The sequence below is a fragment of the Trematomus bernacchii genome, unplaced genomic scaffold, assembly GCF_902827165.1.
Source record: "Trematomus bernacchii unplaced genomic scaffold, fTreBer1.1, whole genome shotgun sequence".
NCBI classification, from domain to species: domain Eukaryota; kingdom Metazoa; phylum Chordata; class Actinopteri; order Perciformes; family Nototheniidae; genus Trematomus; species Trematomus bernacchii.
Window position 1 is genome coordinate 6,192,431 of NW_022987608.1, and position 16,198 is coordinate 6,208,628.

A 16,198-nucleotide genomic window follows, 5' to 3' on the forward strand; every position below is an offset into this window, starting at 1 on the left:
TGTCCTGTCCTCAACTGGATTTAGTACACTTATGTCCACAAGCTATTGGAAGTATCAGATACTACCGAAGTTCTCAGCTTGGTCACTTACCAAACAAATGTTTCCTGAGGCCACGTGCAAGACTGAATGCCAACACATCTCCATCCTCCTCCTTATTGATTGGCCGTCCAATCAACATAGAATTAAAGTTTGGTTAGGCAGGACTGAATAACAAACACCGTTTTCATTCCTACAGAGGTACTGAAATATCCTAAAGCAGTTATCCCTGACTTTTGACCCCCCTGTGGAAGTCAGGAAGTAAATACCGTTCTTATTATACATCCATGGTAAATACCCTCCCGGCTGATTGAGCCTGTCACGAGGTCTCATAGTGACCTCTTGTGGTCGTGTGGAGATACTGCAGCTAGGAGCTAAAACTGAACAAAAGAGAAACACAAGAGCAAAAATACCTTAAATTCATTTACTTAAATTAAAAAATGTACATCACATTATCCTTTACAATAGACATGTCTCTTAAAAACTCAGTGGTTTTTGTTTTATTCACTGTACATTTCAATCATTTGTATACAAATTCCTCTTTGACAAAAGAAAAGGAGAAAACAAAGAGGAAGTCACAGATGACAAACGAATAAAACGCTGTAATGACTGCAGTGTTTCTCCAATATCTGACTGTACCGAGTTTTATGACGCAGTCCATAAAACAGGACTGGACAGGATTCATTTTTAAATGCTATAAAATAAAAATAAATTATGTTAGGCTGTTTGAAGCCTTGAGACAATGTGTCTCTGGTACAGTGAGTGCTGTACTCGGTCTTGATGATTAAAATGCTTTTAAAACCCCCTAATCAACAGTAACACAGTTAAAGGAGCAATATCATTAACACAACAGCGAGGACAGCAGCTTCAACATGGGGAACATTTAGAGGACAACACCACTGTTTTTGACAAGTTCTAATAACAGCAGGTACACTCTCAAACATATTTTGACATTTTGAGAAACATTCGTAGCTTTCTAGTATTTTTAAGCTAATATACACTCATTTGTATCACTGAATCTCCGTATAGGCCTACTGGTGACTGAAAGCGCTGCTGTCAATTCAAAAAGGTTAATTGGTTAAAAGCTTATTAAAAACTAAATGTCTCTAAAAACAATCATGTAGCTACCGAGGTGAGAATCTGCTTTGGGTCCGACCACACATTAATATTGTACATGTGCTGCTTTTAGTGGCCTTTAAGAAACAAAAATGTCCCTTTAACCATCCCAGGTTAAACAATGTTTGTAGACAGGTGTGATAAAAGCTAAACACTTATTATGGAATATGTGGATATTTTGAATGCTCTCACTGTTTAAAAATTATATAACGAAGGTTTACATTTTTAATAGCTAGTGCTGTAGGTGGGGTATGTAATTTTTGAGAAACCAGCTCGAGTGCGCTAGAATTTTAAAATACACAACCGGAAAAAATCTGCCACTTCCAGAGCCCCTCCTCCAACACACACGAACGCGCACATGACCAATGAGGGCACGAGATAAGTTTGTGCACAGATGGAAGGCTGACAGGCAGGTAGGCCATCCAGTTATTTTAGACGGGCCGGCTAAAATGATTGGTCGTGCTTTTTACAGTACTACGGCTTCCACAGATGAAATGTTTGTATGGATTTTTTGTCAAAGCACTTAAGAGCTATCGGGATGTTAAGAGCATTCCATGAAATATAACAAAATGTGTATCTCGAGCCGGTTTCTCAAACTTACCTACCCCTTCTGACTTATGTGTTGAAATGCAATTAAACAAGAACTTATTTAGCTTGGATAAAAAGTAATAACTAAAAAGTGACTACAACATTTCAACTGAACAACAAACTATCACATTTCCATGTTAAGCTACAGCCAGTACAGTTGCTAAGCTAAGCGGCTGCTAGCATTAGCTTTAACATTTCCCAAAATGTCGCACGATTTCTTTAAAATTAGCTAAAGCCTTTCTCCAGTGTCCTTACAGTAATATGCACACATTGATTTCTTAAAAAAAAATGTTGAACTTTTATAATATTTCTGCTTTTCTCTGCACTCGTGGGGTCACAATAGACAAACTGTCAAAAACACTGATGTTGCCGTTTCAGTCCACAATGACCAGATCTGCTCTGTATGAAGCACGTTTTACTTCCACTACACTGTTACTAAGTACTTTGATGTTAGATATGACAAATAAAATCACACTGAGGTTTTAAAATACTGCTTTTGTTGTCGCAACGATTGAAGTTTTTCTATTGGTTAAAAGGTGAGCAGAAATAGTCATGTGACTGGTGGAGGAGCCAATGAGAGCAGAGTCATTTATTCAAGAACAGCAGTCCAGTCTTCATAACTCCGGAGTCAAAGGAATTCAAACTGGGTTACGAGAAAGAGAACAATTCTGTAAACATGAGCTTAGGCAGAATATGGCAGACAGAAAATGAAAGATTTGGCAAAAGAAAAATATATATTTGTACATTTAACGTGATACATTCTGTGCTTTTCTGATCGCAGCCTTGTTAGGGTCTGCTATCAGAGTTAACAGATTACAAAAGGCGTCAGGTAAAAGCTTTAGACTACAACGAGCCATCAAATCACACAGTGAGACAGCGTTCACCTGCTCTAATATCCCCCTGCTCATGGATCCAATTTATTCCTCAACAAAAATAGAAAAATCCATGTCTGGGAAAGGCGGCCTCTTCATAAAAGGCCAAATCAAACAGATGGATGTCAAAGAAAATACTCCATCCTTAATTAGTTTTAACTAAAAATAATAAAGTGGTTCTATGAACTGGTCCATTGCTTCCAAGGCAACTTCATATCCAGCTAATTTGCTTCTAATGATGATAAGAGGACTTGTATAGACTTTGAGAGAAACCTTGACATTTTTAAGTGCGGGAAATAATAATTTCATGAGTGTGATTTAGAAGTATCCAGTGGGTAAAAATGACCGGAATAAAACAAAAATATAAAAGTCAAGGTCTCCCTTTTTAACAGTGTTTTTTGAAAGATTTACATATAAGAAACTAAAGCTTGTGCTGCTGGGCGTACAGTGGAATAGCTACTCTGTCTCTAAAATCCGACGAGAAATCACGACCTGCAGTCCCGTATCATATCTCCATCCCTCTCCAAAAACACAGAGACGTGTCTGATGTAATTTGGCATCGTATTTCTACACATCAAAACCATTCCGCGAGAGTAAAGACCGGCTTTATTCTCGCGAACGGCGTCTTTAAAATAAAGTGACGTTGAGACTTTCTGTTCGACCTTTATCCATATTTTAAAAAAGCTTACATTGAAATGATCTGGAACAAGTGGAAGAGCACCCTACACATGTGGCATAACATATAAGTGGGAAAAAAGCAAAAAGATTTAGATTTTTTAAATGGATTTACACAAATAAATCCACAAGTATTTGTTACTTCTTATGTGACCTCAAGCAGCTTGACCACCTGTGTATTTATGCAAGTGAAATCGGAAAGATTCATATGGATATCTAAGGTTTGATTTATAATTCAAAGGCTAAAATAACTCAATGTTTTAGAGGACTAAGCGGAACATAAACCAGTGGTTTCATTTCATTCAAGTACCTTGTTCTTTTATGGTCAGTTTGAAGGTTTCCTGGCTATCTGTGTACTAATACAGTGCTCCTTTACTCTGCACTGAGACTAGCAGGATGTGAGAGCTACTGGCTCAAGTTGACAAACAAATAGAGAAATACATAACACAAGTGGCAGTTTGAGACTATTCGCCAACACTGACCATGGATTCCAGCTGAATTTATGAGCATTTAAAGTCGAGTCTGCAACATATATCCAGTTAAAGTTCTAGTAAAGTGCAGGGAGAATACCATCAATAGAAGAAAAACGAAAATCTCTCTATATATGTACAGATTGTGCCTTGAAAAGAGAAGCGGATTAGCTTAGATCTAGTTTTAAATGGCAGTCAGTGTTTCAAACGTCTAACAGTGGTTGTGCTCTCGTCTTGGACGCAATCAGCAGCTCCAGGATCAGCAGTCCCAAAGGCTGTTTGTTACAAAGAGACATTTTCTTCAAAAGAAAGGCATTTTTAAAAGAATAAAAAATGTCACGACACGTTTCACGTACGCACACTTACGAACACCGAAGCGGATGCTGCGTACATTGTCTGTTACTTCAACAGAGAAGACTAAAACATAGCGTCGCTGCTGAAATGTGTCTAGAAAAAAAGGAAAAATAATTAGACAGCAGCAGCAATGTAAACTAACAGAAAGGCTCTGTGTCAGTCAGAATGACAACTTCACAGCTAATACACATTTTTTTAAAACACCTCACACTCATATAATTTAGTCGGGCTAAGCCACTAGGCACCGATCAGCCAGCTATCTAAATATTTCAACATCAGTAGTTGTTTATGCGCTGATTTATAAAGCGAACATGTTCATATTTGTTCCTACAGATGTCTGGCAGTTAAAACAACCTCTTGTTTGTCTTCTATTTGCTTTAGGATATTTGTTTGACGGCCAAGTTGAGCACTACTTGAAATCTTCCTACCACAGTAGAAGTCACTCCTTGATTTAGGAGAAAAAACAGAGCCACTTGACGCTATTTAAGAACATCATTTCTGCCCGCACACACTCACACATGCAAACACGGAAACAAGTATGTCAGGAATCCAGTCAGCCAGTCAGTGAGGTGGGAGAGGAGAACCAGCTCCCCCCCCCACAAGCCACACCGATCCTCGCTCCTCTTCAGAACTTGGATTTTTTTTAATCCAACACAATCAACAAAGTGTGTGATGTAACTTCATCCCAGCTACACACACACTCGCATGTCCCCTCCAAGCAGGAAATCCACCAAGGGAGGAGGAGTGTGGTGGGTTTGTTTTTCAAGAAGTGTGTTCTAGTCCAGTTGAATCTCAGGAGGCTCTCCGCTCCACTTTAGCCCCAGTATGGAGGTCTGTTGCTGGGATACGGGCTGTCTAGAGCTCGGCGGTGGCCGGAGGTTTGGTGGTGGTCATGATCTTCATGTACTGGGTGAATATGGCCTCGAAAGCCTCGTCTCTGTGGATCATGGCACCAAACACCAATGGCTGAAGGGAAGAGAAAAGCACAGGGATCATTATTAACCACATCTCTGTCTAGTCCAGCTCACAGCTAATAACATTTTCATCTAAAATTATACCCTTCATCTCATGTGCTGTTTTGGTTTGCGCAAAGAGCTGTGCCTTTTACGCAACGCCTTCACTGTGTTTACTTTCATTAGAACAGCTAAAACACACACACACACACACACACACACACACACACACACACACACACACACACACACACACACACACACACACACACACACACACACACACACACACACACACACACACACACACACACACACACACACACACACACACACACACACACACACACACACACACACACACACACACACACACACACACACACACACACACACACACACACACACACACACACACACACACACACACACACACACACACACACACACACACACAATGAAGGAGATGTCCGGTCACTAAGGCGCATGATGTGTGTGGGTTTGTGCTCTGCTCAGCTCTGTGTGTCCGACAACAGCATTTGTTTTCAAATTACCATGAACAGTAATTTAAACACATCTGGCCAACTCCATATGTATATGTGGGTGTTCCCAAATGAAAGAAATGTGTTTAATCTGAATGTCTGAATGTCTGCACACTAACACATATCATGCGCTCTGGTACATTATTATTATTATTATACACTATTATTAATACACTATTCCGTTGTATTGGCTTTGATGCAATATTTCTTTGTGCACAGACACAGTTAGGAAAACAATGAGACCGTGTCATATGGGAGCACCTTAGATAGACCATGGAGGAATGCTGTGACCCTGCTGAAGGGGAGCCAGGGCAGGAGGCTTAACATGTTGATGTAAAAATATTTGTGTTGTACTCCTGTTATCACTTTAGAGCCCTTTTAGAACTTTCAGCGCCCCACTCTCCATTGCTGTTTATCTTGAAAATAAAACTAAACTTTTCATAACCACAATATTTTAACTGATTTAAATGCGGAAACTGGGGTTATTCATCAGAATTTCGTATGACTTAACTTGTGACTTGCTTGACCTGAGCAATGACTTGACTTGCTTGACTCTCACCACAGTGACGTGGGACTTGCTTGAGACTTGTAGGTTAAGACTTGCTCATGACTTGCACATGTATGACTTACTCCCACCTGTGTAAATCACACACGGCAGCTTTGCCCTCACAGGAAGTGGCGATTGCCGCTGTTAGCGAGCTAGTAAAACAATTGTTCCTACACCTGATCTTTACACTCTGCTCATTTAGCCCTATACAATTCAGAGTTCTCGACACCAGTATAGTGTTTTGTTACTTGAATAGTAAAAAAAAAACACATATGTATAACTTTAATTTGTATAATGCTGGGTTCACCACAACAGCAATAAATCCCGTTACGAAGCTAAGGTGGAGACCACTGAGTGTGGGAAGTGTCCACTCCATTCAACTTTTGGTCTATTATGATATAGTGCATTTTGCCATACCTTTATACTACAATTGTGTTGGAAAAATTGCCAATATCTTGAAGCTACATCAAAAAGATTAGCTTAACTTCCAATCATAAATGAATGAAATGCTAGATGAATGAGAATGGCTGTTCAACATTTGGAATACCAGTATTGTTATTCAAAGAGGACGATGTTTTCAAAAGTAGAAATGCTAATAATATGAGCTAGGGCACATAAAGCAGCAGTCATTGCAAACTGTACCTTCTGAGTGGAAGGAGTAGCTATGGAGATGCCCATCCCACTTCCTGGTAGGACGGACAGCACTTTGTACTGGGGGAGTTCACAAAGAGGGTTATTATCATATTTACCTCCTTATATTGTACAATGAAAATAATAATTCCTATTTCATGTTACATAATGTGTTTTAGGGTGTACCTTTTGTATGTCAGTGATGTCCACCAGCTTGATAACCTTATTCTTCTTAGAGGAGCTGGATCTGGAGCTGGAGCTCTCAAAGCACAGGTAACTGAGGGAGAGAAAGAGATAAAACGTAGCAAGCTGTGAGTGGAAAAGAGGAAGACAAACATGGGCTTCCTGTCAGTAGAGGAGGAGAGGAGATTTAAAGATCAGAGATATTCTCAGGAGGAGGGCTGTCCTACTGGATCCACTGCTGACTGACAGAGATGGAGATTTGTTGAAGCTCAACTTTCAGGCACCTACACCTTCAGGAGCATCTTATTATTTTACCATGCAGTCATTGACTAAATGAAAAGGATGCTTCCCTGATATACTGTAAGTCCCCTACTTACTTCTCGGTGACGTAGAGCACTCCATTCCTGATGTAGTCTGTGGGCATCTTCCTGTCTCTGTTTATCAGGCAGCACCTCCAGCCGTTCTCACACACTGTAAACACAGATATTTATGACACGTGATTTTAAAATCATGCTTAAGAAATATGTTCATATGTTCTGTGCATCTCCATGTCTTTAGCCCGTATCACAGCCAACAAATGCGTAGCAGTGCAATGGAAAGATGAACATCCACCTACATTTGCTAGAAGGACTTGTGAATTAGCATTGTGTGCACCTAATGAAAAGATAGTGTATAACCTGAAGGAGAAACCTGGAGGGATTAAAAAGATCTGCCGTGGTTCTCTAAAATATCTGGAGATACGATATAGCCCTACTTTTATATTCAAGTTTGGATTGTAAACAAATTTCACGTAAGTCAGATATGTCTGTCTTTTATCTCATAGTCAGTTTTTGTAACAGTTACTTTTCCTTCCCTATTTATCCCACTTTCTCAACTTAATTGACACACAAAAAGCCGTTATATATTTTTGTTAATAATAAATTAAATTTATATAGCGCTTCTCATCTGCTAAGACAAATCTCGAAGCGCTTGTTATTTACTTATTTTACATATTCTGAAGTAGTTGGACCTAGTGGTCCCATCAGCAGCCTGTACAATAACAGCATTAATATCTTGTTAATACTAATACCACACTGTATATATTGTAACACACATGTTAAATATTGCAGTGCAATGTGCATATTTTTACTTTAACTTCTAATGTTTATATAAATATTTGATTCTATTCCATTTGATCTAGTATTGGACCTTTAGCTTTTAACTTCTCAGGTCCATAAGTATCTTTATTCTATATTATTTTATCTTTTTATTGCAAACCCTTGTATTTTACTTTTTATTTACATATAACATAGTCACAAAACCCACATTTCCTGGATTTATCCTAGAATAAATAAAGTATTCTACTGATGAAAAAAATTATAATATATATATATTTTTAAATAAAACCTGTGTTGAGCAAAATGAAATGCAGAGCTGTGAATAAATGGTACACTCAAATGAAAACTGGCACATGTTTATTTGGTTCTGCAGCGAGACCCCTCACCCGCCAGGGGGCGCTCTGACTCCAGCAGGCTGAAGATCTCGTGGAAGGCTCCCTTCTTGGTGCTGCGGGCGCTCCCCGTGTCCTCCTCTCTGCTCAGCCCGCACGGGACCGTGGCGAGGCTGCTGCGAGAAACCACCGGCTGAATCTGAGGAGAGATGGAGGAAGAGGAGGAGGAGGAGGAGGAGGGAAAGGAGAAAAACAAACATAAAATAACAGACAAGATGAAAAATAAAAACACCATGAAGGGGAGACGAAGGGCACGTGGGAGAGGATGAAGAATGATGAAGGGAAAGAGGAAGGACAGGGATATTAAACTCTCCACACATTACTCTACATGTTCCCAGATCTATTGACAAACGTGGCCAAAATGAAGACAGCTCTACTTTCAGTATTTGCATTATGTGCTGCTCTGCATGTGCACTTCTTTGCAGCAGGCTCAGGTGTGACGTGCAAAGCAGAGAGTGGGTCATCATTCACTCAGCATACACAGCAACAGTTTATAGGCAAAACATATTTGTTAGTATGTGGAAGAAACATAAATAAACTCAAGATGTACCCCTTACATTGTCAGAGAAATCCTTTTTTATCCAGTCCTTTTCTATAGTAAGTGTTTCAGTGAAAATAGACATTTAAAAAAAGAGACTTAAATAAATGAGGTCATAGGGTTTGTCACTATGTGTAATGGAAAGGGAGGGATTGAATCAGCTAATAGGGAATTACGTTGGAAAAGAGGCTACGCTATGTGCATTTGAGCTAATCAGGAGACACACTGCTAATTCTCACAGAGCATCTATGTCAATGGATCAAAACATGTCAACAATCTGAAAATTGTTTTTTAATAACTTTGCAAATGGATGAGTAATTAAATGTAATATCAAAAAATAAAATAAAAATGATGAATACAAAAAAATAAAAGTTATTGTGACATTTTGATCCATTCTGTCCACAAACACTGACGGCCAGTCCCGAGGAGTGTCACACAACTCGCACACACACTCACACACACACACAAAGGGCGCGCTTTGAGGTGAGCTTGCAGCACCCCCGGGCGCAGCAGAGGAACCAAAGGGAGACACACCAGAGTCCCTACCTTCTCAATGCCAGAGAGCTGAGAGAGAGAAAGGACAGAGCACACCTGTGACAGAGGCTCAAACACTCTATCCTACACATGACACACACACACACGTCAGTGGCTCGGCTGTAATGTATTATTAACGATCGGAGTGAGGGTATTTTGATACTTTATTGATGTCCTTGCCCCGGCTCTAAGGGGGGTGAGGGTGGGGGGCAGATTTGTACTTCAGTAGGTGGAATCTTGCCGACATAAATAATGTAACCTGACCTACAGCTGTTTACGTCTTACTTTACTTTTCTAATAGCTTATCAATTACCAACATTGAAGATAAAAATGATATAAACAATTTGCAGTAAAGGAACATTTTGCTCAAATGCTTATTTTGACATATAACATTTTCCTACGTTGTTGCTAGCTAGAATTCGGTGGATCTTATAACCCAGAACTGATCGGATTGTTGTTGGTTCCCCTATCTGAACAATTTCAAAAATAATTCCTCGTTTCCCTTTTAAACAGTTACAAAAATTACAAGGGTGATGTTTTTTTGTAACGTAGCCATAATAATCCTCATGTATTTTCAACATACTTTCTCTCAGACAGGATCCAGACTAAGCTGTGTTGTACAAGTCACTTCAGAGTTAGTATCAGAAAACAAAAAGGATACAATGTAGAAGAAGGGACGGCAAAGATACAGATGTGTGTGTTGTGTGTGTGTGCGTGCGTGTGTGTCAGTGCCCTTACCCGCCGGGACACCGTGGCGTTGGTCCTCTCTTTGAGCTGAGGGTCTGTGGGAAGGCTGTTCCACACGATGAACGGCGTGTCGTACTTGTCCCGCAGCTTCGGACAGCTCTTAAACAGGAAGTCTATGATGAAGAACTTGATGCCGGCATACAGGCCTGGAGAGGAGAGAGAGCATTGAAGAGAGAACATTCAAACATTTTTACAAAGAGCAGACGTCTTAAATGGTGTCCTAACAGTGTAAAAAGACTCCCTAAAACAATGGTCTTAGGTAAATAATATTCAATGTATTTACAGTCGGTAAACTAAATATGTGTAATTCAAATGTCAGTCACTGGGTATCCAGGGGTAAGAGGTTGTGTATGGTGGGGGGGGCAGGCGGCTGTCATCATGATGAATGGTTCAACCAGGTAACTGAGGGAAAAAGCTTCCATTTGTGATGTAATCTAGTGTTTAAGGGATTGGATCATCGACGCCATGTTTAGTAGACATACGCTTTTCTACCTCGTGGTGGTGCTGGAGGAGAAGTTATAAAATCATTGAAGCCTGTAGGATTCTGGAAAATGTTTGTAACACATTTCAGGTTAATCAATCCAAAATGGACCCATCAACCTAAAGATACCTCTCAAATGTGATGGTGACAAACCGCCAAATTGGGTTACAAATTTGCATCATTTACAAAACAGAGAGTGTTTAGGCCTAATATGAGAAGTGATAATGAGCATGAACAGTTATTTTAGCTTTAAGCATCTTCCAACGAGCTACAACCCCCTTGTGCTTGAGGAAGGCTTTGTTTACAAGCAGAAGCAGTAACTTATATTGTCACATAGGCATGCCATTAGCCTGCAGCTGCCCCTCACAGGAAGGGGGGGGGGGCAGTTACACAAGGGTTGCATGAATGCATTTGTTTGTGTGCACTGGATTGAGTGGAACAACTTGCATTATGTTAAAGGGCCAAAGCAGTGTGTACAGTACAGTATGCCAGAAGGACAGTGAAGCTCTGTGTGTGTCTCACCCATCATGAAGCCCATTAGTTTGTATGGAAGGACGCAGGAGGTGATGAAAGCCACCCACAGGCAGATGTAAAGTTTCCGGGTGCTCTCCGGCTGCACCCACATGAACAGGCTGTAGATAAAAGCACACAGACAAAGCAAGAAGATAAATAAGTCAATGGATCTACCTTTAAGTATAATCCTACACCATTAGATTTTATGGGACTTACTTTTTTATCTTCTCCAAAACATCTGACATTTTCCCAAACAGGTTCTGTAAGGAGAGATCAACACTGCATGACCTGGTGCCATTTAACCATTAGTGATTTAGGAAGTATTATAAGGCCGTGTTGTACCTGTGCTTTTTGTGCGACATCAAGTACTAGCTGGAACTTCTCCGATACAGTCAAGTCTTCCTTCGGAGGCTCCTGCAAGAGAACGGTTCGTACCATTACATATTAACCTCCACTAATACATGTTTATCTCCTGACACACAGAAACAGGAAGTGGTCTTACCGTGGGTTCAGAGACCTCAGGCACAATGCTCCACTGGATCCTCCAACCTCTGGAAATAAGAAGAAGTGTAAGAGGTTTAGTTTGGATTAAAATAGGCCAAACACTACTTTCCAGTCTCTACAGTGCCAACATCCTTTCAGCCATCATCTGTTTAAGGCGTCCAGGTGTCCCAGTTTACTGATCTGCCCTCATTTCGTAGTGATCACCTAAATTCCCCTTTTCAAACTATTTCTTTGACGTTTTTATTGGTTTATAATATCTATATTTGGCTGTGGGCACATACAAGTTGACCTTTTTTGCTGTAGCTACAATAGTAATGCACGTGTGGCATGTGTGCATGTTTTTAAAATCTGCTCAGAATATATTTGCTGTGTTAGACTTATGTTTGTACGTAGCTCACACATTTAAAAGAGGTCTGCTGTGTGCATCTGTTCACCAATAGTGATAGACTTTTATTACATAACTCCTTCTCACAGCTGAACCATTGTCCAACCAGCCATGGCCATCTATTCAAACAGGCATAATTGCTGTTATTCTCTAATATTTGCGTATCCAGAGATGAGAAAAGTTTTTACCTGGCAATGAGGTAATTTAAGGACAAGCGCAGGATAGCCAGGAAGAGTAACATGGGAATGGCCCAGCCATGCCAAGCAGCATTCATGTAGATCTGCAGGCAAAAGGGAAAACAGTTTACATATGTAACAGTTTTACCTTATTTTAATAGATACTTTTAACATACATTTGTATTTAAATGTATTATTATTATCCTTGTGTGTACAGTAGTCTTATCCGGTGTTTCACTCCTACTTCTGTGGCTGCACTTAGACTTGAATCTTCCTACGGGGATCAATAAAGCTTTATCTCGTCTTATTTAAGACATCGACTTTATCTCATGCTGTTGGAGAACCCTATTAGAGCCATCTGTTAACACTAAAGTGAGATCATCTCTAAATACAAAGATGTCCTCTGTCCTCATTGCATGTATGGCCATAATAAAATGTGTTAAAGATGATTTAGCGTATTCACTGACATTAATAGAGATCTGATTAGACCTCTCTGCGGTCCGGGGCACATCCACTGTAATACATCAGCTGGGAGCATAAAGACACGCTTTTTATTTCACTGTCATGTACTACCAAATATGGTCATCGGTCAATTTATAGACATACTGTAGAGAGTGGAACGCTGATCAATGCAGCACAGAGTTAAACAGAGTACAGTCATGTGATGGAGCACACTCACTATGAAGGCAATAGCTGAGGTGTAGACGGAGTGCCAATTGGATAAGGCGGAGAGGTTCCTCAAGAAGTTGGTGACAGGTCTGGCTCCTCGCTCTGAAAAAGAGGGATAGTGTCGTTTAGGACAAATTCAAAGTGGCACTGAGCCTGTTTTTGTCTTTTTCCTGCCTTTAAAGACAGCTTTCAAGGTGTGATCTTTCTGGAAAATTGTACAATCAGTACCTTTTGTATTTTGTCATGGGTGGACAAATTGTACTTTAAGTGTGCAAAGTCAATGCAAAGTCAAAGTGTGTATTGGAAAATCATGTACAGAAGCAGGGTACAATATCCATACTCAAAAATGAATGTTGTACTCACAACAGATTAAGTGTTTAAACTGTACTCCCTTTGTAGTGTGTGTTTGTGTGTGTTTTGAGTACTCACTGAGTCGCCTCATATTTTCTGTTAACCTGGATGGAAAAACACAAAGAGTGAAGGTCAGAACGCGAAGCTCTAAACACTTTTTTTTAAAAAAGGATCATTATGTTCCCGAGTGCGTGGTTACACTTTGGCCTTCATCAGCCTGGCATGACTCACTTGCCTTTAGAAATCAGGAGAGAAAGAATGGAACGGAGAGAAATGAATTCAGAAAAAGTCCTCTGTGTTCCCTCCCCGCAAAGTGATGGGAGAACATCTCATCTGGCAACAAGTGAACAGTTTGAAGAAGTGGAGTCTGCTGCAGTGCATCGGTAGGATAAGTCAAAGATAGTTAGGTAACATTAAGGACACGTTCAAGCTCTAAAACAAGACATACTTGTATTAATGCCCAAGGGAAAATTCAGGGCATCTCTGCCACTATCATACTTCGAGCACTCTGTTCCTACGGTAGTGATCCTTTCTGCTATCTCCCACTTCTGCGCAACTTTAAGAAACTGGCGCACGATTCGGCTAAATGCCTTTCCTCCGTTTTCACCACACCTAAAGCTAACAAGTGCAGGTGTGCTGTTACACGGAGGTAGTTGACTCGGCGATGTCCAGTGGTTTTCACTCAATGCAATACATGTAGCTTGTGCCAATTCCTCTGCTTTCTTTGCCTCTACTCTGTAAAGGCAATTCATGGTAAACATCAACGCTGGAGATAGGTTGGGAGGTTGGGGTGTTAGGGTCCAACTTTGTAATGTGATCAATGTGTTACTTTTTTTTTAAATGCTTTAAGGTTTCCAGATTAATCGCAAACAATAAAGTGTTGACGGCTCCTACAAATAAATGAACAGAAATCTAAACTAACTGACGAACCCATTTACGCAGATTCAACCCTGAGGACGGACACTTCCTGATCTCTTGCAGCTCTCACCCACCTTTTAGCACTTAGTGGTTCCTCAGCCTCCACCGTGCTCTCTTCCGGCTGGAAGCGGAAGTCCTCGATGTAGACCCCGAAGCGCTCGTACACCCACTTCTGCAGCCGCGAACTCCACACCTCTTTCTGCTGTTTGTCTGGTGGAGAGAACAGAAGTGTATTCATTTTCTAAACTCTGTGTTGTTTTGCCTTGAGCACACTTTTTCTAATATTATTTTCTACAACAATAAGTGTGTTTTGCCCTGAGCAGTGCACACTACCCACAGCTGCTCTGGGGGAACTGCTAAGTATACATTTATTGACTGTGATTGTACTGTGCCGCTACTCCAGGCGACTGTGATTAACTGTGGGAATGGAAGCTGTGTACTCTGTGTCACTGGGAGCATAGACACACACTGTGCAAAAAAAGATCTTGTCATTATGGTCAAATGAAAGCTATAGCAAGGGTTTTTCCTGCTGTTTTATTAGAAAACATGTTATTCCAAGGAGGACACAGACACACTCTTTATCCATCCTAAAAAAAAAACACTGACGTCCAAACACACCTGACATTCATTGGAGCACAGGCCTGTCCGCCCTAGATGAAGCGTTCTAAAATCATAACCCAATTTCCCAAATTAGCCGCACAGACACACACTCTTCATAAATACCATCTGACTCATACTGCATTAATGAGCTCCGTCTTCCCTCACTGACGTGTTTTAAAACACACACACAAACATCCCTATGGCACATGGCGTGCATATCTGTATGGATCAGTTACTAGTTAGTAGAATAGTTTTTGATAAATGCAGTTGGTTAAAGGGGCCCTATTATGCTTTTGGGGGTTTCCCCTTTCCTGTAGTGCGTTATATAGATTTGAGTGCATGTAAATGGTCTGCAAAGGCTAAAATCCCAGAGTTCTCTCCAGAGGGAGTTTCTCTCCCGCACACTGCCTGAAACGCCTCCATTTGAGTCCTTTATTTTCTTCCATAACATATTGACATCACTCTGTAACACTCAAGCTTCTGTTGGCTAGCGCTCCAACACATTGTACGTGAAAGACTGAGAGGCGGGACATCTCTGAGCGGTTGACCAATCACAACAAAGCCAGCCAGCTGAACAATCAGATAAGACTGGGCTGTGGTTTCAGACAGAGGGTGAAAAGAGGTGCTGCAGCTCAGGAAGTATGAGCAAAATAAAGACCTTTTGGAACATTAAAGCATGTAAACCTGTCACAGTATATGCACAGAATACGCATAATAGGGCCCCTTTTAATGCTTATTGTTCCAAGTACAACTAATTGCACAACATAAATCAACATGTTGGTGTGTATTTCTGTTCCTGCACCCACACTACAATAACCTGCAGAAACTTCAGACACCACTCACTTCCTGTCGAGCAGTACACCGCACACATCCCACCCTCCCCTGCGCGCGCGCGCACACATCCCACATCCCTACCTCCCCTGCGCACGCGCACGCACACCCCACATCCCTACCTCCCCGGCGCACACACACACACACACACACACACACACACACACACACACACACACACACACACACACACACACACACACACACACACACACACACACACACACACCACACACACACACACACACACACACACACACACACACACACACACACACACACACACACACACACACCACACACACACACACACACACACACACACACACACACACACACACACACACACACACACACACACACACACACACACACACACACACACACACACACACACACACACACACACACACACACACACACACACACACACACACACACACACAAATAGTCCTCATGATTTACTCTCACACTTTTAAGATGTCAAAGTCTTCCT

At 40.9% G+C, this 16,198-nt stretch overlaps 1 protein-coding gene across 1 annotated transcript in view; it reads right to left on the reverse strand.

The window, feature by feature from the left end:
- Positions 1-2,302: 2,302 nt before the first annotated feature.
- Positions 2,303-16,198, reverse strand: part of gramd4a (GRAM domain containing 4a) — a 43,618-nt gene continuing 29,722 nt past the window's right edge. The window contains exons 6-19 of the mRNA XM_034131377.1: positions 14,346-14,481; positions 13,432-13,457; positions 13,013-13,104; positions 12,346-12,437; positions 11,771-11,819; positions 11,611-11,682; positions 11,485-11,528; positions 11,278-11,387; positions 10,266-10,420; positions 8,450-8,594; positions 7,344-7,437; positions 6,970-7,060; positions 6,796-6,864; positions 2,303-5,077 (exon numbers count right to left, since the gene is read on the reverse strand). Coding sequence (XP_033987268.1) covers positions 4,967-5,077; positions 6,796-6,864; positions 6,970-7,060; positions 7,344-7,437; positions 8,450-8,594; positions 10,266-10,420; positions 11,278-11,387; positions 11,485-11,528; positions 11,611-11,682; positions 11,771-11,819; positions 12,346-12,437; positions 13,013-13,104; positions 13,432-13,457; positions 14,346-14,481 — 1,286 coding nt within the window. The 3' untranslated portion in view covers positions 2,303-4,966. The remainder of the gene's footprint in view (positions 5,078-6,795; positions 6,865-6,969; positions 7,061-7,343; positions 7,438-8,449; positions 8,595-10,265; positions 10,421-11,277; positions 11,388-11,484; positions 11,529-11,610; positions 11,683-11,770; positions 11,820-12,345; positions 12,438-13,012; positions 13,105-13,431; positions 13,458-14,345; positions 14,482-16,198) is intronic.